This window comes from Strix uralensis, chromosome 5 (genome assembly GCF_047716275.1).
Source record: "Strix uralensis isolate ZFMK-TIS-50842 chromosome 5, bStrUra1, whole genome shotgun sequence".
Taxonomy (NCBI): Eukaryota; Metazoa; Chordata; class Aves; order Strigiformes; family Strigidae; genus Strix; species Strix uralensis.
Window position 1 is genome coordinate 34,410,013 of NC_133976.1, and position 27,264 is coordinate 34,437,276.

The window sequence follows — 27,264 nt, forward strand, 5'->3', positions numbered from 1 at the left end:
GTAAGTGGGATTGTCATATAACCAAGCTTAGAGCTATTGGCAAAGCAACTGAGCAAAGACAGGCTTTTAAAAGGATTACTGGTAATGTAATTACTTGTGGAAGATGTATGGATATCTCCTGTATGAAAACACCAGCATCTTAATATGTTCTTTAGGCAATAGCATTAGTAGAATGAGAGCTTGTGTTCCAGTAATGGCATACAAAGCTGGTGGATAATGGCATGGTGAAGCAAAGGCATTTGTGTAAAGTAAACACTGATCTAAAGCCAGAAACGTGCTTTTGTTTCTTTAACTAGTTTCTGTTATTGAAGCCAAACTTACTTTAACTGACACTTTAATTATTTTATTAAATGCAATGGAGTTTTGAGCTCTTAAAGCTCCCAACAGACTTTCTTCTGCTCTGGATAAAAATCTCTGTTTATACCCATAATTTAATCTATAACTGCTAATAATATCCATAAAGTTTATGAAAAAAATGTGTTGTTAATACGACCCCTATTACTGGAGATGCCAGCGATATGTCATGGAAGTGCCCCCAAATCATATAATTTTCTGGAGAAGCAGAATTAATTTAGGACCTTCAATTAAGGCATAGGGTAAGCAATCTTGATGGTGTTGCAATATCAAGGAAACCTCTGTGCTTGTGAACAGCTGTGGTCAATGGCTTTTGATATCCACTTTAGCCATCAAGATGATTGACTTTTCCCAATAAAAAAGAACATCTGCGTAAGTATATTGAAATAAGCATCTGACCTTCATCTTTTTGAAATCAGTGGTAAAAGCCCAGTAGTCTTCAATGAAACTTTAATACTCTTTTAGATACTGACAGCTTTTTTTCCAGTTAGTAGTAGGGGAGATTTTTCCCTGCAGTATTTAATAAGCTCCATGGCATCCATACAAATAGATTTCTGAAGCATACAATAACAGGTATGCTGTTTGATTAGTTTAGTCTTCAACACTTTCTTTCCTCACCTTTGATAATATTTCCCTCTTGCAACTCCTATATTTCTTTCTTCACAGTGTTGGTTCATATCTTCTCGTTATTCAATAAGCAAAATTCTGGTGCTTAGTGTATGTTTCTGTGTCTTTTTGTTTCCACTTCATCGGGCTCCTTTTTCCATTAATTTATTGAGTTTTGCAGTTGGCTTGTTTTTCTTAAAGGCTTATTTTTCTGATTTTGAGTAACAATAATATTCTTAAGATTTATAACCTTACGATTTTTATATCAGAAACCTGATTGGGTTATTTGTTATGATAGGTGCGCAAATAATCTGGCTTTATGAGTGTCAGAAGAAGTTGCATGTTTACCTTGTGTAGCATGGCATTCTAAACTGCAATGTGTCTTGTGACAGCAGGTTATGCCTCACGATAGCAAGATCAGATTAATAAAGGAAGCCAACACTAAGATCTAGGTATGTGTACTCAGAAAGCGATACATATAAAAAATGCTTTACCCTTCCAGGAAAATGAGTCATAGCCAAACTATTCATACCTTAACCATCTGAATGGTTAAGGAGGCGTGTCAGATTGCACGGCAGTTCACGTAGGCAGGGCAAGCAGACAGGGCACAGTCCATCTCCGGGGTCTAGATCTTATCTGAGCTAGTTGACATCTTATTGTCCTCCACGAGTAGACTGAATCATGGTCTCCACTCATGTCAAAACCACCACCAGAAAGAACGTGGCGACCCAGATGGAGCTGCCATGCAAACATGCAGCAGTCCAGGTCCCAGGCTGCAGGGAGTGCCTGAGCCTGTCAATCCTGTCAGAGGGCAGCAGTGACAACACCTGTGTGCGCTGCGATCAGCTGGATGACCTGCTCAGTTTGGTGGCGGAACTCAAAGAAGAGGTTGAAAGATTAAGAAGTATTAGGGAGTGTGAAAGGGAAATTGATTGGTGGAGTAACACCTTAGCACCCCTGAAGAAAAAGGAGCAAATGGAGGCTCCAGAAGAGGCAGGTGATCCCTCACTCTCCTGCTACCAGGCAGAAGGAGGGGACCTAAGAGATGGGGGACTCTGGAAACAGGTCCCTGCTCAGGGAGGCAGGAAAATCCCCTCCTGACCTCCCTCACCTTCCATGGTGCCCCTTCACAATAGATATGGGGCCCTGGAACTTCTGAATGAAGAAGAGAAGGAGGAAGAAAATGAGACAAACAAGGAGGAAGACCAAGGTCCACCAAGGCCGGGTCGTTCTGGACCAGGTATTACAACCAGTTCTAAAAAGAACCCCAGAAGAGTCATTGTAGTGGATGACTCCATTCTGAGGGATGTCGAAGGCCCCATATGCAGACCAGACCTGCTTCATAGGGAAGTCTGCTGACTCCCTGGAGCCTGCATCAAGGACCTCACGGCAAACTCCCTGCTCTAGTGAGACCCAAGGACTACTACTCTCTCTTGTTTTTTCAGGTAGGTAGCGATGACATTACCAGGAGAAGGCCTAAAGCAATGAAGAGAGATTTCAGGTCCTTGGGGAAACTGATTAAGGGGTCGGGGGCACAAACTCTGTTCTCCTCCATCCCTTCAGTTGCAGGGATGGATGAAGAAGATTACAGGAGAAGTCAACAGATGAACTTGTGGCTCTGAGACTGCTGTTACCGGCAGGGCTTTGGATTTTTCAATCATGGGTTGGTATACAAGATGCCAGACCTTTTGGCATTGGATGGGAATCACCTGTCCCAGAGGGGAAAAAAGGATCTTGGTGCAGGAGTTAGCTGGAGTCATTGAGAGAGCTTTAAACTAGATTTGAAGGGGGAAGGGGGCAAAACATCAGCCCATCTGAAGGGCATCTATACCGATGCACACAGCATGGGTAACAAACAGGGGGAGCTTGAAGCCATGATGAAACAGGAAAATTATGATGTAGTGGCTCTCACAGAAACATGGTGGGATGTCTCCCATGACTGGAGTGCACCAAGGGATGGCTACAAGCTCTTTAGGAGGGATAGACAAGGAAGAAGAGGCGGTGGGGTGGCGCTGTATGTTAGGGACTGTTATGATTGCTTTGGGCACAAGTATAGTGAAGACAGGGTGGAGTGTCTTTGCGTTAGAATCAGGGGAAGGCCAACAGGGCTCCTGTAGTAGGAGTCTACTATAGGCCACCCGACCAGGACAGAGAGGTGGATGAAATATTCTATAGGCATTTAGGAGAAATCACACGATCGCTTGCCCTTGTTCTTGTGGGAGACTTTAACTTCCCAGACATCTGCTGGAAATACAACACAGCAGACCGGGACCGGTCCCGGAGATTCCTGGAATGTGTGGGAGATGACTTCCTGACGCAGCTGCTGAGTGAACCGACCAGAGAAGGTGCCCTGCTGGATCTCCTCTTTGTGAACAGAGAAGGACTGGTGGATGATGTGGCGATTGGAGGCCGACTAGGGCACAGTGATCATGAAATAATAGAGTTCTCTATTCTTAGGGAGGCCAGGAGAGGGGGCAGCAGAACTGACATCCTGGACTTCCAAAAGGCTGACGTTGTCTTGTTTGGTCACCTGCTGACAGGATCCCTTGGGAGACAGTTCTGAAGGATATAGGCGTTCAGGAAGGCTGGGCACTCTTTGAGAAGGAAGTGTTAATGGCTCAGGAGCAGGCTGTCCCCAGGTGCTGTAAGAGAAGCCAGCAACAGAGAAGACTACCCTGGCTAAACAGGGAGCTTTGGCTGCAACTCAGGGAGAAAAGGAGAGTTTACAGCCTTTGGAAGAAGGGGTTAGCCACTCACAGTGATTACAAAGATTCTGTGAGGCTATGCAGGGCAGAAATCAGGAGGTCTAAAGCCCAGCTGGAAATTAATCTGGCTTCAGCAATCAAGGACAACAAGAAATGTTTCTATGTGAGCAGCAGAAGAAAGACCAGGAAGAGTATCCATCCCCTGCTAGATGCAGGAGGAAACATGGTAACAAGTGATGAGGAAAATGGTGAGGTGCTTAATAATGCCTTCTTTGCCTCAGTCTTTAATAGCAAGACAAGCTGTATTGAAGGCATCCAGCCTCCTCAGCCAGAAGACAGAGACTAGGAGAACGACCCCCCCGCAATCCAGGAGGAGATAGTCAGTGACCTACTGCATCACATAGACATACACAAGTCTACGGGACCGGATGGGATACACCCGAGGGTGCTGAAGGAGCTGGCTGGGGTGCTCGCCAAACGCTTTCCATCATTTACGAGCAGTCCTGGCTGACCGGGGAGGTCCCAGCAGATTGGAAATTGGCCAATGTGACACACATATATAAGAAGGGTCAGAAGGATGATCCGGGAAATTACAGGCCTGTCAGCTTGACTTCGGTGCCCAGGAAGCTGATGGAGCAGATCATCCTGAGTACCATCATACAACACATGCGGGACAACCAGTTGAGGCCCAGTCATCATGGGTTTATGAAAGGCAGATCCTGCTTGACAAACCTGATCTCCTTCTATTGGAGGGTGACCCGCTTATAGGATGAGGGAAAGGCTGTGGATGTTGTCTACCTTGACTTCAGTAAGGCCTTCGACACTGTTTCCCACAGCATTCTCCTGGCGAAACTGGCTTCTCGTGGCTTGGATGGGCACATGCTTCACTGGGTTAAAAATCGGCTGGATGGCCAGACCCAAAGAGTTGTGGTGAATGGAGTTAAATCCAGTTGGCGGCCAGTCATGAGTGGTGTCCCCCAGGGCTCGGTTTTGGGGCCACTCCTGTTTAACATCTTTATTGATGATCTAGACGAGGAGATCGAGTGCACCCTCAGTAAGTTTGCAGACGACACCAAGTTGGGTGGGAGTGTTGATCTGCTCGAGGGTAGGGAGGCTCTGCAGAGAGATCTGGACAGGCTGGAGCGATGGGCTCAGGCCAACTGGATGAGTTTCAATAAGGCCAAATGCTGGGTTCTGCACTTGGGCCACAACAACCCCCAGCAGCGCTACAGGCTTGGGGAGGAGTGGCTGGAGAGCTGCCAGTCAGAGAGGGACCTGGGGGTGTTGATTGACAGCCGGCTGAACAGGAGCCAGCAGTGTGCCCAGGTGGCCAAGAAGGCCAATGGCATCCTGGCTTGTATCAGAAATAGCGTGGCCAGCAGGGACAGGGAAGTGATCTTACCCCTGTACTCGGCACTGGTGAGGCCGCACCTTGATTACTGTGTTCAGTTTTGGGCCCCTCACTACAAAAAGGACATTGAATTACTCGAGCATTGCCAGAGAAGGGCAACGAAGCTGGTGAAGGGTCTGGAGTACAGGTCTTATGAGGAGCAGCTGAGGGAACTGCGGTTGTTTAGTCTGAAGAAGAGGAGGCTGAGGGGAGACCTCATCGCTCTCTACAACTACCTGAAAGGAGGTTGCAGAGAGCTGGGGATGAGTCTCTTTAACCAAGTAATAAGCGATAGGACAAGAGGTTGCCTACAAGTTGCGCCAAGGGAGGTTTAGACTAGATATTAGGAAGCATTTTTTTACAGAACGTGTTCTAAGGCGTTGGAATGGTCTGCCCAGGGAGGTGGTGGAGTCCCCATCCCTGGAGGTGTTTTAGAGTCGGGTCGACTTAGTGCTGAGGGATATGGTGTAGTTGGGAACTGTTAATGTTGGGTTGATGGTTGGCTAGATGATCTTCAAGGTCTTTTTCAACCTAGACAATTCTGTGATTCTGTGAATTTACTATGCTACGTTTATATTTTAAGCATCTAAAGATATAAAAATGTCCATAGAATTTGACCTACAAGAGATTTTTGGAGCTTGCAGTACTTCAGAAAATCAGACCATTTAAATATAGTTGCCTTGCTATTGATTTAAGATCCTAGCTTAAGGCACAAGATAAAGTTGTATCATAAGGTCTTTCCCTGAATCATATGAAAATTTAATGAATTTTAACTATCTGTCCATCTTGTCAAGTCATCTTAGTCTTCATTTTTGTGTTTTTTGAGCAGTTTGAAAATAGTGACAGGTTTAACAATTTTAGGAGACATGAACCATTACTTTGTAATGCCATTATTCAATTTACCTCCTCAGTTTTATCATCTGAGTTTTTAAGATCGTTCATGCTATTTGGATATCTGCAGTGAGATGACTTGCTGCGATTGAGGTAATTCCCAGCCCAAGGACAAAACCAGAGCTCCTTGGACTCAGAGAGGCAGCGTTCAACTTCGGTTTCTCTCTCTGAATGAGCAAAAAGAAAAAGGAGATGCTGTTATCCCATTTGCAAAGTCTGATTGTATGGTCATGGTATAGATGATGCTGTCTAAGGTCTGGGATTTGGATTGTTTCAGGGACCTTTTGGCTTTATGACACAGCTGTGCTCATTAGAACATCCACTGCTTATTAGGGCTCAGTTTTATCATTCTCTGCAACATAAGGAAATTGGATGAGCATTAATAAGACTCTGCTTTGGCAGCAGGTGTGACTATATTATGAAACAACCCCAAAATTAAAGAAGCATTTCAATTTGCTACATTTTATTACTTTTTTTCAGTAATAAATGAACTAAAATTAAACAATTATTAGCTAGGATTTGGGTTACAAAAAGAACAAGCTTAAGAAATCATTGCTCTGTAATACAAAGTGCGGTAACATAAGTAGAAAGCTCTTGGAGATGTTTTTAAACATTTCAATTTTAAAGAGCTTCTAGGGCAGAGCTTTTTTGAATAAAATTGATGGCAAGGTCCAAGGTAGGACAATCTATCAACACAGCAGGAACACATCACCAGCGTAATATGTTAACCAGGAGCTGAGATTTTAAGCAGCTTTCACCTGTGATAAGGTAATAGTTCACTCCAAACTCCTTGACATTGTGAGCTGTTCTGTTATCATCTTTCTAAAAGAGATTTGAGGACATTTGTCCATGTGGTAAGTCCAGCTAGAAAACAGTCCTGATACTTCAAACTGAATGATGAAACCTTTTTTTTTTTTCTTTAAGAAACAGGTGATCTATACACTGCCTTTGAATTCTGCCTTGTAACCAAAAACCTTCATATGTTCAGTTGTTTCCATTTGAGTAAAGCAACAGAGCCTTTGCTTGTGTCATTCCTTTGCAGAGCCACATGTCCTGTCTTTTAAACCAATTTGATGCAAATGTAATTCCAGAAACCTAAATAGAATTATACATGTTTTCTCCCAGCATTTAGAGTTATGGAAATTCAGGGAAACTATCATTAGATTGACAGAGAAATTGGTAACAGCATTAGTTAGTGGAAGCATTGTTCAAATTTATTCTATGATGCAGCGTTTTTTTGTGGGCTGTAGAAGATCCCACACTGAATGCAGCTATGGACATCTTGCTTTGAGGGCAGCTGGCTACAGAGGAGATGTTGTGGCATTCTGTAATTACTGTTCATAGCACAACTGGTGGTTGCTCCAGTCCTGTATAATCCATCTCTGAAGCCAACTTTAAATGTCAAATGACATATGCATATATAACCAGTCATCTGTTATAGGGTTTGTGAACACTTTTCAAACTCGAAAAACAGGTGGTCTCATATAGTATTTTGCAATATTTGGGATTTTTTAAGTGTGAAGTCCATTCCTCACTAAATACAGTGTTAAAATACTCCTAGTCGTCTGTTATAGGGCTTGTGAACACTTTTCAAACTCAAAAACCAGTTGGTCTCTTATAATATTTTGCAATATTTGGGGAGTTTAAAGTATAAATACAGCATTAAAATACCCCCACTGCAAAGTGAAGACCTGTTTTAACTTAGTGAAGATAGCCACTGCCTCAGATGAAATATATTTCCTTTTTTTAGTAGACATTGATGGGATTGTCAACCCAGAAATCTCTGTGATAGATTGCCAGTAATGGTTGGAAAGGTCTGGTAATGAGTGTAAGTCAAATTCATCTTTCAAGGCCTCCTAGCTAGAAATGACAGTTATTTTCAAGGCTCCCAGGAAGAACATAAAGCCAAAAAACTCAGTGAAGGACTGGCCAAATTAATTTAATGTTATCTCTGTACAATGACTGAATGACCTAGGAGAAAACTGAAGACAATACTAACAAAGTTAATCAAAACGACTAAACAAAGCTTTCTGAGAGACTATATCCAGTCCCAAAAGCTGTCCTCCATTTTACAGCCTTTGTGAAATGGATGTAGTTATTTGCTCTGCAGACGTCTAAAAATTTGGCTGATTCTAGTCTCTCCAGTTGTTGTTGATCAAAGAATCCAAGTGCATCCATCTATTCCAAATGCTGATTTTTTTTCAAAGTCTCATCAACAATACAAAGGTTCCCTGTTTTGAGAGAAAGTGAGGCACTGCAATATATAGCCCTTCCAAAAGTATTCCTCTAGCTGCTCTCCGTAGGTGCTTGCTGGAGACTGATTGAGCAATCATGTAAGTGATGGGGAGGCAGCCTGTAGGCTTTTATGCTTGTCAAACACATATGTTGAAGTATTTCACAGGAAGAAAAGGATTGTATAGCTGTAAAACTAAAGGGGACTCAATCAGCATTTAACAGAGTATTAAACACAGAAGATATATTTAACAAAATTTAGGTCATCACAATATTTAATAATCTCAAGGTCTCTTCAGCACTGCCTGAACTATTTTGAGCTAATCGTGGAGGCAAAGCAAAACTGATGTGCTGTGTGGGTCTCTGGAAGGTAAACTGGGTGGAGACCTAACCTGACCTAAATGTGGCCCCTTGTTCTGACAGCTCACCTATTCCCTGGGCAAGAGAAAAGGGCTGTCTATAACTTGTAGCCTGGCTCTGGTGAAAGAACTACGTTGTTGGGTAGGTGTAAGAGCTGAGATGTTGATTATCTATTCTTTAATTCTTTCTGCAAGATGGTCATAACCCTAAAGGAGATACACAACAGAAGACTGTGGGAAAAGCAACAAGTGCCACTGATTATACCCTAGAAGAAATGAAAATGGACACCTTTTTCCACTTGCTGTCAATCCCCACTGCCTGAACTCTTCGGTGTCATCCAGCCCTGGGCTGTGCCCCTGCCTTAGATCCTGCTAAGGTATCCTTAGTCATTTGCAGGAATCCTGGATCACCAAAACACTGTCAAATCTTAAGGCCAGGAAGGCCATATCACAGGCTACGGACCACATTAGAATTCATCCAGTACTGAAGTCAGGTCAAGTGAACAGTTCAGAAGGAAGAAGCAGGTCTAAGACCAAACAGGGAAGAGACAGAAAATGACAACAAAGTACAAGAAAACTAATTGCCAAGTAAGAACTTCAGCTAAAAGCAAATGGTAGCAGAACTGCGCTTTTTAAATGTACAATTACATGGGACTGAGCTGGCAAATTCTGAACATCTTCACATCTGAGTCTTACTTGCTAGAAGATTAGAAGCTGAAGAGACCAAATCTGGAAAGTAAAGGATGACAATTTCAGGAGGAGAGGGACCTTCACTTACACCTTGTTGTGAATCCTGCAACAAAAGGTTGGGGGTTTTTTTGGGTTTTTTTAGAAAACTGAAATATTCAGAAATGCATCACTTTTGATTAAACTTTCATTGAGAAATGTTTCTCATCTGTGGGAAGGAATTTCTGATCAAAACTAGTGAGAGGCTCAGTCTCCTCGGAGTAGCCAGTAGCATGGTGAATAAATCCACATGGATGAATGTTAATCTGAGCCCCTGCATTTCTCAATGTGGGGGAAGTGGTGGGAGAAGCTGCAGTCTGGGTTTACTGTACCTTTGCTGAGTTCCATTAATATTGCTATTTCTTCCAGGATTTATCTGTTTTCTGATTTCTGTTTACCATAACAAGCAGGAAAAGAGTGCAGATTAGTCTCAGGATAGAACACAGGGCTTTTTCTGAAATACTGAAAAGTTTCTGTTTGAGGGGGATAACCATTTCCTGACAAGCTCAAAGTTTAATGAAATATATATCTGGGCATCTTAGTGAATTCACCATAACAATTCTCAAGTTCTCTTGTGCTCATTGCTTCTCAGAAGTTCCTCACTTTCATCTATAACTGGAAAAGTGACAATATTCATATTGTCACAGCACTGGGCATATAATTATCAGAGTAGCACTGGCCTTCAGCATGTATTCTTGTGAGTGCCTTTTTTAGCTTCTTTTTGCTCATTCTTCTTTCTAATCCTGTTCTATTTTTAGAAAGGTTAACTTTCCAGGGGATCAAAAGCACAGTAATTCATATGTGATTTTTCTTTCTTCTAAGAAGACATGTGTCAGTGTTATACTAGAACTGGCTCAACTTGTGGAAAAACACACATATTAACTTTTTTTCCCTGAGTGACTTTTGAGTTGATATCAATTCTTGAATGATCTGCAAAAAATATTATACTTTGCAATTACTGTAAATGTCAAGTGCAGTTCTGAGTGCTTGCATTTATAAAGTCTTAGTTGGAGCAACAATGTCAGCTGAAGTTCAGAAGTCCCATACATATAAAAAAAATCCCTTCTGTTTTGATTGCATAGATTTTTTTTTCAGGAGGAGTTGTAATACTCTTTTTGATTTGAGGCTAGCGTCATTGCTGTTCGCATAGGCAAACAGGGTTGCTTGTTGGATGATAAGACCATGTTTCCTTCATAAATGTTAATGGTGTGTAACTTACATGCTTGGCTACTAGGATTCTTTTATTGGAGGGTAAATATCATAGGAGCATAGGATCACAGGATAATTCAGGATGTCAGGAGGTCTCTAGCCTCCTACTCAAAGCAGGGTCAGCTCTGAGCTGAGACTAGGTTGCTCAGAGCTATATCCAGTTTAGGGTCTCAAAAACCTGTAGGGATGGAGACTGCACAGGATCTTTGGGCAGCCTCTTTTCACTGCCTGATGGGACTCGTTGGAAATAGTTTTTCCTTATATCCAGTCTCAATCTCTCTTGTTTCAACATTCGCATTGTCATTCACTGCTGTGAAGAGGTTGGCTCCATCTTCTTGCTAACCATCCCAGAGGTAGTGGGGAGCAGCTGTTAGGTGCTCCCAAAGCCACCCTTCCTTCATGCTGAACTTGCCCACATCCCTCAGCCTCTCCTCACAGGACAAGTGTTTCAGCCCCCAGCCAGCTTGGGGACCTCCACTTTAGTTTATCGGTGCTATTTATGTAGCGGGGGGTACCACTGGATGTAGTATTCTGGATATGGTCTAACATGTGCAGAGTAGAGGGAAATAATAATTTACCTTGATCTACTAGTTATGCTCCTGTTAGTACAGCCCCAGACTCTGTTGGGAGCTCTTTGCTGCCGTGCACATGCCCAGCTCATGCTCAGCTTGCTGTCTGCTAATGCCCTTTTCTTACTAAGGTCAGTTTTATATTCTTTGGAAGATTGTTGACATAAAAATGCATTGCTCAGGAGGAAAGATTAAAGGTTTTTGGATTTACTTTTTTTTTGTTGGAGTTGTTTTGGAAATACATTTAATCAAAATATAATCAACTTGTTTGATGAAAGAGCCTGCATTTATTCAATATGCTTTGGAAAAAAACATTAAAGAGCAGTTCAAAACAATTGTAATTATATTTTACTTTGATAGGGTTTGCAAAAATGTAATTCTAAAAGGTACAACATCTTGATGAATGAGAAGTTCTATCCCATAGATACCGTGGTGTATGAAACCTAAAATAATGGGAAATTTCTTATTCCATCAAACTACTATATAGCTAAAATATACAGCTAGTCTAGTCCAGAACATAGAAAGCTATTAAACTGTTATGATTAGCTTATTCTAAATTTGAACTGTATTTTTACATTTTGGTTGTGGATATGATATGTTGTCTGAAAAGCCATGAGAATGTAAGTGTATACTATACAGCCCTCCTATCTACTCTTACCAAAAGCTTTGTTTAATAACAGCAACGTGACAACATCTGTGCAAGGACAACATGTTCCATATGTTCTACATGGATAAAATCAGACTTTGTTTTTATCCTTAATGCTTTGTAACTCATGATCACAAATACAGCGGGAAATTTTATGGGGTTTGTTCTTTTTTTCTTCAAAAAACTTGAAAGGATAATTTTAAGACTCTGCAACATCAAAATGCTTTGAGAAGTCATCTCAGTTTTCTATAATGTCTTTTAAACAGCAAATAAACCACAAATTTTCAGTGGCATTTTTCATTTGACAGTTTCTAAAAAGAACTTTTCAATTATTTTATACAAAGATGAGTTTTGACAGTTCCTAAATGTATTTGTTTTCCAATTCAAGCAGGCTTTTCATTATTTTCTTGAAAGAAATTAAAACATTGAAAACTGACTTCAGTTTTGAGATTCAGCTCTGGATTCAGGTGCCCAATATTTACATCTTGATTATGGCTATTGACATGCTAGCTCTTACTACAGCCAATGAGCTCTGACCAATGCAGGTGATGGTCATTCATTTCACCTCGAGTAGAAACTTGTATTTAGTCACCTGAATAGTTTCCCAGACTCCGCTGAATAAAGCTGGGATTCAGGTGCCTAAATGTAGGCGTTGACTATGATTTGAAATGCTTTAGGGTATTGAAAAAGTGCACAAGCCTGGCAGACCTGACACAAGGCTCAGGGGAGACCTTCAGTTGCAGGGTCTGGAGGCCAACCAAGGTAGTCCACAGTGCCCCAAATCACACTAAACGCATATGTTTAGACAACCAAATCTCACACTACATCTCTGTCAACTGTGATGAGAGATTAGATATGTTAGCTTAGGTATAGATTTCTACAAAAACAAATCTATGTGTTGGCTGAATCTGAATTACTTATAAAATGTTTTAATTGTACTGAACTAAACAAGCCATATGTAAAAATACTCTTTGTTAAAAAAATTAACAATCAGTTGTTCACTTGTCTCTACCAAAAATTGTACCAGACTTCACATGTGGTTTGGGAAAAAATTTGAATAATTTAAATGCAGAAAACAAGTATGAGTCTATAATATCCCGAAGAAAACATTCAGAGTGCTGTCTGTGTAGTAAAACTTTGATCAGGGCTAAAGTTTCATTAATTATGAAATAAATTGTGAATGCAAACAATGCTAGTAAATTTAGTAATTAGGAAATAATGAATAAAGTAATTTATTTATGAAAGAATTGGTTTATTAATTCATTGATTTTTACCACCTTTCTGACATACATGTTGTTAATTGGGTCCTCTGAAAATCAATTAGTTTGTCTTAAATCAACTATCTAGAAATCAAAATAGTCCAGATCATAGATAGGCTTGAGAATGTGGTGTTAAAGCCATACTTACACTCTTTCTAAAAACTAGAATTTAATAACATGTTTCAACGCAGAAAAATCAAGGAGGCTCCTGCTATAGATCTGAAGAGCCTAATATTAGGCTCTTAGAGTAGCATTTCAATTACCATCTAAATGCATCTGAAATGGGAGTTGCCTTCTAAATGTAAAGACACGTGTTTTTTTCCATTTCAAAAGCTTTTTCCCATTCTACATTGCAATAAATTTAAGACTTTACTGAATACTTCATGATGAGTGAGAAAAGGAAGCCAAGAATGTTTTCTTATAACCAGTTTCTGTGACAGTTACTGGGGATGATGGAAACATGGCGAGCCAAAGTCCCTGTTATGTATGTTTTGGCATGTGAACTCATGTCTTCCTACAAGGGTGAACAGCAAGCCTTTACCTCACTCTTACCAGGACCTGAGAATAATATAAAGATTCAATAACTAGCCACTAAGACCCTCAGCTGGGTGTGGGAAATCTGTGTCTAGAGAGTTATACTAATGTTGACTTGTTTATACAAAGTAGAGCAGCTCCAACTAGAGAATCTGAACAGTACTGTATAGCATCCAAAAGCCTGGTTATTGTGGCATTCAGCTGGTCTCTTTAGGACTGATACTCAAATACCTGTTCTGAATCACACAGAACAGGTATTGACCCCTGGTCTCTTTGCCTCATCTCATGCAGCTGAAATGCTGCCCTAACTCCTGGCTCCACAACCACAGCAAGGTGCAGGAATCATGCCCAGTTCTGACACAGCTTCCCTCACATTACAGAAATCAGCCCTTTCACAGGTGAATTCCATGTATTGATGAACTGCCCTTGTCTGAATATAAACCATTTTCAATGAAAACTTGCCAGGCAGGTCTATCCTAAGGCACATTCAGTGCTCTGAAAACATTTTTGAAAACCTTGTTTCTGTTGTTTCTTGAGTCAGCTGTCTTCCACTCCCCATTCTGTTGATAGAGTAAGTGATGTATCCATCTGAAAGGAAACCAGAAAAATGGCTTCTCTTTACCTTATATAGAATTGTGGGTTTTTTCAAAATGCTTTCTACTGAAGTAATTAACTTCTAACTTTGGAAGTTGAGCGTGGAGTAGAGTTCCCTGGATATAACTCATGTGAATCCTATACTACCTTGTGTATGATAGGTGTTGATTGAAAATATTTTTTACAAGCAAGACCACGAACCTTCTTAAACTGTTTTTCCTTTTCTGTGTCACAGATAGGAAATGGCATTTGAAACTTAAAGCTTATGGCTGATGAGTTTAATTTAAATGAGCTGCTGTTTGAAATAGATAACACTTTCATTTTAGTAAATTAATGGTGTGGCAAAAGGAAACTCAAAGATGCTTCTACCTATAATAAAAAAATGCTGCTCTCTAGAATTCTAATATTTCACCATGTGATTACATTACCTAATCTTACTCATTTTATTACATGAAACATAGTAAAATGTTTCCTCTGTGCATTAACATAAATGTAATTTCAGACTTTATACAAATCTTTGTACAAAAATCTCAAATAGCTCTGGAATCATATTGATACACTCTAATAAAATTGCAACTGTCACAGTCAAAGGATAGAAGTAAAGCAAGGTTTGTGGGAAAGGTAATATCCTTTCTTTGACAAACTGATATAACTGAAAGAAAATAGACCAGTGCTGTTTACATTCACAAAAATGTTTTTCATTTTTCTAAGTAAAAAGAATGTATAAAAATGTAGAATAAACAATTCCAGTTTTGCTAAACTCAGAGCATCCTTTATACTCTGCAGCATCCAGTTTCTTCAGCTCACCAGGCAGAATGACGACAGTCGTAGACTAGAAGACTTAACTGGGAATGCAGGGTTCTCAAAACATGCAATATCTGCTATTGATAAGCATTTTTGAGCTAGTCCCAACATAAAGTTCCCTTTGCTATTCCCTATTTGAAACAGAGAGTATTTCAGAACTTGCAATTTCAGAACAGATATTTCAGAATGGCAGTTACTGGCAAATGCTGAATTACTTACCCATTACTTTCAACTGTAGGATAGAATTCAGAAATACATTGTTGTGATGGAATGTTTTTTAAAAAGATAATGCAATTCACAGTTTGAATTAAAACACATTTTCTTCTAATTGGTATTTAACTTCAGATAATTAAGTCTTTTTGATGGTAATCTACATTAATACACTTTCTCCCACTTATTTATGCTTCTAGAGCATGCCATAGGAGGTGTGGCACCCTGAAATCTGTCAGTAGCATTATTCCATATCTCTACCACATATTTATCTCCATCAGGGGAACAAGCACTGTATTTTAACAAAAGAGATCCAGTGTAATTAGTTTTCTAATATTTGGAAATTAAATTTCCAGTATTTGTCGTGTGTGACTTCTAGGGTGTGTCTGTATCAGTGGTTCACTTTGGTAGCACACCTCTGAAGTGGATCTTCCAGTCATCTCTCCACCTGCCCTTTGGTTCACAGCATGGATTGATCTTGGGGTGCACAAGTGGGATTTCTTCTGGATGCAACTGAAGTGGAAGTTGCTATCTGGGATCTCACCTAGTGAGCTGCAGTTACGGATGGGTGCTCAGTTCAGCCCACAAGGCGCAAACACTGTGAATATGGGGTCCTCAGCACCTACTGTGTCACTCTATGGCACTGCACTACCCTGTTGCACTGTAGTGGCTGCTGAGAAAGGCAGAGCTCTCAAGTCCTTGCTCTCTCTCCTTTCAGAGCACTGTCCTGCCAGGGCAGAAGAGTGATGGCCAGCTGGAGGCTTGAATCCATGCTCCAGAGAACCCAGATGCTTTTCACCAGCAGAGCATCTGTCCCTTACACTTGCTTAATTGCAGAAGTGGTGCTGACACTAAGCAACAGGCAGACTAAATATTTTATTTTAAATGGTTTTAGAGTTGCTATTTTTGACAGATTTAATAACAGAACCCTTCTTAATTAAAACAAGTGAAATAAAAAGTGTTGGCATTTGCATATGAGCATCTGCAGTAATGTTGTTCTTTATAGTTATTGTACACTGTGGGACAGTATGTTTGGCCAGTGCTGATTCTGGGATTAAAAATTATGGAGAGTATTTAACTTGATGGATGATCTTTCTTTCCTGAGGACTGGAAAGCATTTTTAAATATCGAGAGCAGTAAAATTTGTTCCTCCCTTTCTGTATCTGTTTTCACAGGCGTTTTTTAACTATTTTGACACATTAATGAAAAATTGACATTATAAACCACTGCAGCTGATTGCGAGGTGATCAGCTCTGGTGTAAACACATTCTGCAGTGGAGTGGGGGATGGCGGCACACGGGGGGCAGTTCTGAGCCAGAAAAACACCAGGAGAGCATGGAGACCCACCAGGAGCTGGCATCTCTCATGAGATCAGTCTGCAGTGCAGATTTCAGGCTGCAGGAAGGGCCTGGACCTTTCTCCTGGGGCAGGGACGGGCAGCAGACCTGCCTGCAAAAGGTGTGCCCAGGTGGGGGACCTCCTGCAGCAGGTGCTGAGCTGCAGGAGGCGGTGAGAAGGCTGGTAGCATCAGGGAGGCTGAGAATGAGTTAGACACCTGGTTCTAAGTGCAGTCTGCAGAAGCCCAAGTCACAGAAGGCAAAGGTGGGGACTGGGACAATGAAGAACTGCCCACTGTAGGAGAAGATCAGGTTAGAGACCATCTAAGGAACCTGAAGGTGCATAAATCCATGGGACCTGATGAGATGCATCTGTGGGCCCTGAGAGAACTGGCAGATGAAGTGACTAAGCCACTATCCATCATATTTGAGGAGCTGTAGCAGTCTGGTGAAGTTCCCAGTGACTGGAAAAGGGGAAACATAACCCCCATTTTTAAAAAGGGAAAAAAGGAAAACCTGGGGAACTACAGGCCAGTCAGTCTCACCTCTGTGCCTGGCAAGATCATGGAGCGGATCCTCCTGAAAACTATGCTAAGGCACTTGGAAAATAAGGAGGTGACTGGTGACAGCCAACATAGCTTCACTAAGGGCAAATTGTGCCTGACAAATTTGGTGGCCTTCTACGACAGGGTTACAACATTGGTGGATAAGGGAAGAGCAACTGACATCATCTACCTGAACTTGTGCAAAGCATCTGACACTGTCCTCCACAACATCCTTGTCTCTAAATTGGAGAGATGGACCACTTGGTTGATAAGGAATGGGCTAGATGGTTGCATTCAAAGAGTTGCAGTCAATGGCTCCTCGTCCAGGTGGAGACCAGTACGAGTGGCATTCCTCAGGGGTCAGTATTGGGACTGGCGCTGTTTAACATCTTTGTCAGCAACACAGAGAGTGGGATTGAGTGCACCCTCAGCAAGTTTGCGATGACACTGAGCTGTGTGGTGCACTCAACATGCCGGAGGGAAGGGATGCCAGCCAGAGGGACCTTGAGAGGTGGGTCCGTGTGAACCTCATGAAGTTCGACAAGGCTAAGCACAAGGTCCTGCACATGGGTCAAGACAATACCATGCACAAATACAAGCTGAGCGGAGAATAGATTGAGAGCAGCTTTGCGGAAGACTCGGGGATGTTGGTTGATGAGAAGCTCAACATGACCTGGCAATGTGCATTTGCAGCCCAGAAAGCCAACCGTAGCCTGGGCTGCATCAAAAGAAGTGTGGCCAGCAGGTCGAGGGAGGTGATTCTGCCCCTCTACTCTGCTCTTGTGAGACCCCCACCTGGAGTACTGTGTTCAGCTCTGGGGCCCCCAACATAAGGAGGACATGGACCTGCTCGAGCAGGTCCAGAGGAGGCCACAAAGATGATCAGGAGGCTGGAGCACCGCCCTCATAAGGACAGGCTGAGAGAGTTGGGGTTGTTCAGCACAGAGAAGAGAAGGATCCAAGGAGACCTTATAGCAGCCTTCCAGTACTTAAAGGGGGCCTACAGGAAAGATGGGGAGGGACTTTTTTACAAAGGCATGTAGTGATAGGACAAGGGATAAAGGCTTTAATCTGAAAGAGGGTAGATTTAGATTAAGTACAAGGAAGAAATTCTTCACTGTGAGGGTGGTGAGACACTGGAACAAGTTGCCCAGAGAAGTTGTGGCTGCCCCCTCCCTGGCAGTGTTCAAGGCCAGGTTGGACGGGGCTTTGAGCAACCTGATCTAGTGGAAGGTGTCCCTGCCCATGGCAGGGGGGTGTTGGACTAGATGATCTTTAAGGGTCTCTTCCAACCCAAACCATTCTATGATTCTATGAAAAAAAAATAGTAATTTATAAAACATTTATTGGAATTGCATTTCTGTTTCCTACAGCACTATCAGAAGCTGAAAGTTTTGATGGACGCTGATTAACTGCTAGGTAGTTTAATTTAGAGTTTAGATATACCTAGACTATATGCTTCCTAATGTTCTTTAGGTAGTAAGTTCACATATATATTATATATTTTATTAATGCTCATTTATATCTATGCTCATTTACTTAATGAACAATAATAGGAATACAATATTTATGATCTCATTTCTTTATTAATGTGATCTTCTGTCCCAAATGTACATAGTATTAAGCAATACCTGGGATGCTTATTAGTGTTGTTTAATGGTTTTTAAATAACCTGGACTAGTCAATTATGTGTGAAAGTGTAATGAAAAGTTCTCAAAATGCCATGTCGTACAAACCTCAGAGCTGCTTTTGACTAAGGACAGGTTTGGGGTTTTTTTCCTGGAAAAGCTTAGTCAAAGGGAAAGATACTGCTTTTTGCCTCTTGGAAAAGACAAAATGAAGATGAAGAAAACAGCCAAAGTTTGTCTTTCATCTCTTCAGTCAATCTTAGCAGAACTCTTGCTATCTGATTGTCAAAGCTGTAGCTTCATAAAAGATTTGGCTGAGGGTCATGCAAGACAAGAAAATTCTAAATAGCTCTAACAGTGAGCAGCTCAAAGTTGCTGGTAAATTGAAGGTAGTAGTATCTTCCCCTTATGTATGGTTGTGCAAAGAATTGTATTTGATATTTGAGCAGTGAAAAGCTTCACTTTCAGTATGTGATGGTTTGAGAAATGAGGTCCCAGCACAGACCAGGATTTGTTTTCAGAACACTTTGCCCTGCTGATTTGGACATGAAGAATCAGGAGACTCAGATTGGAAACAGTTCATTCCCAACATTAAATGTTTTGTGAGCTTGTATAAATTTCTTAGCTTGTCTTTATCTTTCCAGGGTCAAATTCTGTTTTGTTCAGTTTTCAACTCAGTACAGACAAATAACACAGACTGTTTCCTGAAGATGTGACTGGATGAAGGCAAAAGTACTTCTGGCCTAGGTCTGGAGGGGATGTGCTACTGTATTGGGCCCGCAAGAGAATGAATCAGGGCCTCATGGACTCTGCCTAGGGAATTCGTGATGTGTGAGGTAGGACACACAAAACAACAGAAGAAGGTGTCTCCAAGCATTCAGGACCTAAGACCACTGCAGTACATTGTGTCTTCACTCAGCCAAGATTTCTGAGAATGTCAGTAATCTCATGCTTGACATACTGATTTAATGAAGTGGCATGGACAAGCCAGCCTTCCAGTTTGAACTGCCTTTGTCATGGCCCATAATGTTACTAAGCAATTACATGCACTTGCATGGGTGGTTTACAGATATAGGCAGAAAAACCTTTTGTCAGGAGGGCTAGTGGTAGTGCTGTTATTTTGGAATTAAAACTAAATGATGTGGCCCTCCCTCCCCCTGAAATAAAGCCAGAAAGTCTTAGGTTTGCATCAACACTTGACATGAGTTGTAGTAGATTGCAAAGCATGGGTATTCCCTTCCTCTCCCTTCCTGGCTTAGTCTCTCACAGCTCTTCCTCCAGAGCCCAACTTTGTGTTTCAGAGAAGTCCATCTGCTGCTCTGGCACACAGTGCTCTCTCAAGGCAAGGACTGCACAGGCATGGGATGGTGCTAGTGACATTTCAGATGGCAGTGGTGGGATTTCCCTTTGGGCAGACAGACTGCAAACTCCGGTATGGCAGGCAATCTGCACACTAAGCTGAACAGACTCAACTGTGACATTCCCTGCCACGCTCTTCAAAAAGGAGTTTTCAAATTGCTGGCTTCTGATGGGAGAAGGCCTTTATTCCATGCTAGTTATGGATCTAGAGAGTTATTGATGTATCTGAATGCAGTTACACATTCCGAGAACAACAACTGTATTGCAGATCCCAGGAATAAGTGGATTTTTCTTTTCTCCACAGACAAATTTGGGCTCAGCCCATTCATAAAGAACTTGCAGTCCATAAGCTCAGGATTGTGCAAGACAAAGGGAGAAGAGTTACAGACCAGTCACCCAGGGCAAGAACGATGTCTGCAGTAAGATGAGGGCAGTGGCAAAACAGCACTGTAAGGGAGTCTGCAGAGTCTTCAGTGCCAGCTTGAGCTTAAAAATCTCCTTTGGGAATTAACTTGTTAATGCAGTTATGTCCAGCATTCAGTGTGGCAACTCCTGCTCCTCGTCTCTGAGGAAGTTGAGTATCGTAGGTTGTCCCTGCCACTTGGAAATGGAAATAAGACAGGCTTGATTAGAGGCAATGGGAAAAGTCATCTTTACTTTTGTCACTGTTGAGTTATGTCACCCATGAACTAGCCCAGAATGTAGGAATGGAAGCACCTACTGGGGAAAGGTTCTGGAAAAAAAATGCTACAAAAAAAAAAAATTAGGTCTTCACAAGACTGGGTTTTGTGGTTTTTGCTTTCTTTCACTGAACATTTAAGATGTATCTTAGACTTCTGGAAAAGCTTTTTAGGAAATCCCATCCTATCCTCAATATTTTGGAGTGGATGAAGGCAGGTAACCCTGTCACTTTAGCTTTAGAGTATTGTCTGCTGAAGAAAGGCACAGCTCTGCTCACCCAAATACACAGTATTCTCATTTTATTTTCTAGGGAATGTGTTGGCCTCAATGGGCCCTATTTTGCTTCTTTACTTTTCCTTGCTGTGATGTTGCATTGGCTTTGTGTCCTTGGTGTTTGTTATTTTTTTTCATTACACTTTGTAAGTATGTCTTATTTATTTAATGTACCCGTGTTTCTGATTTAAGTTTTCCCAGTTCTTGTTCATCCTTTGGCCACAGCTGTGCCAGAGTGTGGCACGCAGGGCATCTGGAAGCTTGTATCTAGGTGAACAAAGGAAGTCTGTGATCGCATAGCAAAGCAGCCCAGTGCAAGCTCCATGACCATGCTGTAAAATTTATGGGCATATAAAAAGATTTTATGGACCGAGGTTCCCCAGAAGCAGCAGGGAATATGCAGCACTGCCTACAGTGCAGGTCAGTACCTGTATACTGGACTGCCCCAAATCAAACATGTCCTGTTTTCTAAACATTTCATGCAAACATGTTATCCACCAGGGTCTGCATTGTGCTGCAGTGACAGACTTTTTCTATTCATGTAACTATGACCTCCACTGAGAAAACAGAAGATTCATATATGACCAGCATCTCAGACTTTTACAAAGTTCAAGAGATCACACAGAGCAAAGCTGTGGATGACACATGTGATGGGAGTGGGTGACATAACACACCAGATCTGACTTTCCCCACCTCTAAGTGCTTTCCAAACAACTTGTCTACTGGTGGGTTGTCCAGACTTCAGAGGATGATGACTATGTTCTTGAATGCTAGGATGGCAGTGTGGAGAAATTAATGGCAGGTACTTGGCAGTTTGTTGAAGATGGCCCATTGCACATGAATGCTCTGTACTTACTACTGATTGTAGTAGTGTAGAGGAAAATGAGGTGTCACAGCCTTTCTCCTCCAGAAATGGCATTTCTGCATGATAGAGACTGCAAGGTCAATGTTATGACCCTGTCTGCCATGAGGGATTGTCTGCAGCCATTGCCAATGACAAAAACCTGCTCAAGCTTCTGGCCCATGTTCTGTATAACCTCTTATAGTGTATAATATGCTGGGTGATAGATGCTAAGTGGTTGGTCAGCTTGGTCAAAGTTTATGGTCCAAGAAAGTGCTGTTGTGGGAAGGTGCAGAAACCAAAAACATCTGGGTTGGCCCCTGCTAAGTGTGTGAGGACAAAATAAATGTTCTGTTGGAAAATGAGGGCCAGCAGTGTAGATTCAGTTTGGCTCAAGTAACTTGGTTTGACAAACTCAAGACCAAACTCAGTCCTGGCTATCAAAGATTATAAAGATGCAGTCTAAAAAATTACCTGCTTCTTGAAAGATTCCTGGCAGTAAAAAGTTCCTCTCTTCAAGCTTTTCCTCAGTTCAGTGTAGAACTGGGTATTTTAGATCATCACTGGCAGTGATAAGCACAGTACTGACTTTTCTGGACCTACCTAATGATTCCAACTTCTCAGTATGCAACTGGCCTCGACAGTGGCTTTTTGCAGACATTTTTTAAATTTTTATCCTTCATAGCAACCTTATATCTTGAAGAGTATGGACTAGGTTGTAAAATGTGTGTTCTTGTAACTGAATAAGTGCTCAGGGCACATAATCATTCAATACAGCAAGCAAGAATTAAACGTGAAATATAGAAGTGTCTTCTGTGAAGCAGTGAAAGAAGTTACATTTCTTAATGTCTGGTACAGAGAAGAGTCAATCCTCTCTTGTCTTTCCCCTCATAGCCCTTCTCTAAGCAGAAGATGGAGAGGTCCTGCCGGCCATGCTGTGAATAGTTCTTTCTCGGTAATGTGCATTGCAGAATAAAGGACAAGCTACACTGGCCTAAATATTGCAGGGTAGCTCACGTTGGTTCATCTGATATAAGTTATGTCAAGTTAAATTAAATTCTCAGCTGCTTCTCTTAATCCCCAAGACACTGGGGCAATGCTGTACTTTTACAAGAAATGTACTGAACTCTAACCCAGACAAACTCAGTTTCTAATAACTCCAAAATCATGTATTGAGTATCTTGCCATGTTCCAGTATCATAAGTAAAAATGCAACTGTGTGCTAATTATGCTGTTTAATGCAACAATTTCAAAAGTCTATTTCTAACCTTTTTTATTGGTTTCACATTTTCTTATTCTATTAGCAGCCCATCTTCTGCTCCCTTCCCTCTCTATTTGACATTTCAGAATGAATAACAAAGCAGTTCTTTAAGCGCATATGCACTTTTCCTCAAGGAAATCAGGGCTTGAGCACATACATTGGTCTTTGCTTGCATGCCAATGAAGCATGCATATAAATCTGTCTGTCTTTGCTTGCATACATGCCAGAGTCTGACCTTCCATGCTTTGAACTCTTGCTCCAAAACACAAATGCATAATTCAAGAGGACTCAAGCAGAACACTGTTGAGCATAACTTCTGGGTACATGGTTCCCATAGCAAACTATGCAGACTTGAATTACAGCTCTAAACTGCCCGTGAACCAGGAGGTGTGGATTCCTCAGAAAGAGGACAAGGAAAACCAGTGCACTCAGCAGCCAGGGCAGTCAGCACCAGCCAGCAGACAAGCACTGAGGACTGTGTTCTTTCTGGATAACTTCTCAGATGAAGTGAGAACATTTATCTCCATGTGAATTTCAGATACGAAGGTATAAAAGGTGGGAAAAACCACCTTCGTGGGTCTCAAGAGACTATATGCAAGAGAGAAGCACCATGATGAATTGCCTTTCTGAAGTAAACCATTCTGGGTATGTGCCGAAGTGGAGCTTGTAGAAAAGTCAGTCAGGTTCAAGTACTGACAGGTGAGACAGTAGCTAAGTGGATGTTTTGGGGATAAGCAGGCTTGAATATTGCTTAGGTCTAATTACGTCTAATATGCCTCATTCTTTTTTTTTTTTTCCTTGCCCAGATGCTTATAATATGGTCAAGGGATACAGTTATGGTGCTGACCACAGTGTTTAGTATAACTGAATTCATTTATTAAGAATAAAAATAAATGTTCAAAGCTAAAGGTGATAGCAATCAAGTAATTTCATGTCTCATTATATTGTGAAGAAGTGCAGCCCATCGTGCCACAGAAGAATGATGTTTAGGAGTCCAAATGTGTATACTGCTGCTTATGTGCATATTTGTTTTCCCTTCCTACACAGACATAGCCAAGGCTGATATATAAAAAGAAACGTGTACAGACTGGTAGGCCGTGACTACTGGTGTACAGACTTTTCCTTTACTCTGCTGAGTATTTGTCCTGTTTGGAAGTCTCATGGGAAATATTCTTCACATTGTTTTACAGCCCTCGGTAGCTGAAGAAAATGAGACTTCATTGCTGTAGAAAAAAAACTCCACCCTGCCACAATTTTTTTAGCTACATGCGTGCATTCAGATGTTGATATGCCCTTATTACAGCACAGATTTACTGACAGCTATGGCTACTGGGAGAAGCCTTGCTCCCCCTCAAATTACCAGCCAAATTTGCCTGCTTCCATGAAACCAGGAATTCAATCAGTAATCGCTGCCAACTCTGAAGGGTATCACCAACGTACTACTGGAAATGATGCAGAACTATTTTGGGGGGATATCTTAGAAAGATATTTTCTTAAATACCATATTGCACAATTGTATGAATTAGCCAAATGTGCCTTCTGGAATTCTCATAGCATTAATATGGAGGCTTTATTACTTTTGTAATTCACTCTTCACTGACTTCTCAGTTATGCCGTAAGATGTGTTGAAAACTTGTACAAAGGACATCATAGGAGATACAAAGCAAAATCTTTCTACAACCACCAGCATTTACTAAAGATTAATTAGTGCATCATACAGATGTGTTTCTATATAAAAATTAGACTTCATAGTTAGTGTCCTATAGCTCCTACAGCTGAGAAAAGACTTTTCAAAGGTTCTGTCTTTCGTGCCTTAGAAAATGTTCTTTCAAATTGTTCATTTGAATTTGGCCTAGATCATATAGTCCTTGGTACATTATTATAGTTTGCTTCTTTCTTATTTTACTTAATTGGTTTGTATCTTCAGTGAATAATAGGAATGAAGAGAGTTATACACTCCAGCTACTAAATTTCTTTTTACTAAGGATACAGCCGACTGCTTTCCTATTTTGAATTAAATTATTTGTTTGTACACTTAATTTTCTTCAATCTCTTTTCATCAGCAGAAGAGTACTGATAAAGCACTAGTTGACCATTAGAAGTCAGATAAAACAGAATGATGCATCTTCATTACTATCATATTCTCTCTGAACTGGTTTTTTTTTTTCCCTTGCAGGACGGTTCTGTTTACTCTGACCTCTGTAGTTGTGCTTGTCATCACTACTGACTGGATCAGCTGGGACAAGCTGAATCGTGGATTTCTGCCAAGTGACGAGGTCTCAAGAGCCTTCTTGGCTTCTTTCATCTTGGTGTTTGACCTTCTTATTGTCATGCAGGTACACTCTCCTAATGATTCATTCAAACTGCTGAGGCTGCCTAGTCACTCTATTTCCTCTAGAGCAAATGGTGTTTAGCTAAGACTACATAAAGGTAAATAAATGTTTAATTTGCAATTGCTATTAGTAGAGGCATTTTATAACACAATTCTCAGTGACTTTGCAAAAAGCCTGCTGGCCTTTTATTGTGAAAATATTGCTGATTTCTGTTCTTAGAGTACCAGGTAAGAACTGCATGACTTTTGGAATTAGAAGGTGCTTTCTGCGAAAATGACATCAGAAAAAGAAACAGAAGCTAGTTGTTTGGTAAATTCAAAGCTTCTGTTAGGAAAATGAGAGAAATTTGGCCAAACAAGAAAGAAATACTTCCATATCTCAAGCATTTACAGTATTAAACACAAATCACGACATTTTACTAGATGAAAATTAGTATTTGCTATTAAGATTCTAATTTCCACTTTCACATGAAGATATGAAGATTTTTGATGACAGGTCCTTATACTGCAGTCTTCTGCTAGTGAGGTTAACTGGGGAGATGATTCCCTGTAGTCTGCCTGATGTCTGCTCCTTTGAGTCTAGCTGGTAAGAAGGGAATCTGGGTCACAAGTATGTGGCCAAAAGCCTCCTTCATGTGATGCTGTGCTCTACCCTTTGCATTTGCCTGTGATTTGAGCCTTGTGTGAGTAACTTACCCAGTGCTCTATGAAAAATTAATTCATTTGGGCTGAGGCAAGGAAAAGGAGCTGAAAGGCCTGAGTGACTTTTGCTTATTCCTAGACATGTTGGACTGTTGAACTAAAGTTTAGCAAAGAATTGGAGAACTGATGGGTCACTTCTCTCCAATATATTACTAACTAACTCTGCTAGCAAAGACTGTTTCTGAGACACTTAGTTCTCTTTAATGAGATATCTATTGCTTGAGTAATTATCATAGACGTGACACTGTGGTGGCACTCAGAATTTATCACTGCTGTGCTAGGACATTAAAGCTGCATAAAGTCCTATAGTTCAGTTTTATCTTCCAATGTCCACCACTGTTCAGTACTCACTGAGGTTCATGGTTAGAACAAGGAGGATAAGAAAGGGAATACTGCTTTCCTAGTAAGATGTCTGGTGCTTTCTTTTCTCTCCCTTTGCATTTTACATTTTGTTTGCTGTTTCAAAAAGATTCAAGGGAATGTATAATAAATGATTGTACTTCACAGGGCTGTAATGAAAGCATGAATGAAAATACACAATGTATCAAGCTATACTGAATTCAATATGGTATGCAGGGTAGAGAAACAGAGTTGTCTTCATACCAAATAATTATTAAACCATCCTTTCAGCTTTGAAAAATCAAGTTCCAGTACTTTGACCTTGGAGATGCTGAATATAGGGAAGAATTTTATGTGAAACAGCGTGTCCCAAGTACTATTTCATATTTTTACAACACAAAGCAAGGGGCTCTTTTTAATTGCATTTTTGACTGATTGTGTGATGGAGTTATTTATTTATTTAAAGTTATTTATTTGTGCAAGTTATGTGTAAAGTTATTTATTTAGTTGTGCAACTAAGTTGGCGTGTTTCATTTACAGTGTAGTTCTAGCATCATTGCATTGCTATGGCAATAAAGTCAAGTTGAGATAGCAAGGTATTAAATCACAAGTGAAGACTATCAGGATCGTGATCCTTTGATGTATGCTTTAAAATTACATGTCTCTAGAAATTCTTTCTAAGAGTGTTGTCTGTTTCACAGATTTTTTTCTAACTTAACAAGCTTTAGCAACAAAACGGTAAAATTAGTTAAAAAAAATGCTTAGTATTAAGCAATTTCTCTTTGAGGCTGGTGTTAGCTAAGAGTACAGATGAAGTCTCATCCAATTTTTGAGTACAGGCATTTTCTGTCCCTCTGAGTGGTAGCATTAATACTGCA

At 41.0% G+C, this 27,264-nt stretch overlaps 1 protein-coding gene across 2 annotated transcripts in view; it reads left to right on the forward strand.

The window, feature by feature from the left end:
* TMEM117 (transmembrane protein 117) overlaps nucleotides 1-27,264 on the forward strand; it is a 228,339-nt gene that overhangs the window by 161,652 nt on the left and 39,423 nt on the right. For both annotated transcript variants that reach the window (XM_074869356.1, XM_074869355.1), the window contains exon 6: nucleotides 25,190-25,349. In XM_074869356.1, the coding sequence (XP_074725457.1) occupies nucleotides 25,190-25,349 (160 nt within the window). The remainder of the gene's footprint in view (nucleotides 1-25,189; nucleotides 25,350-27,264) is intronic.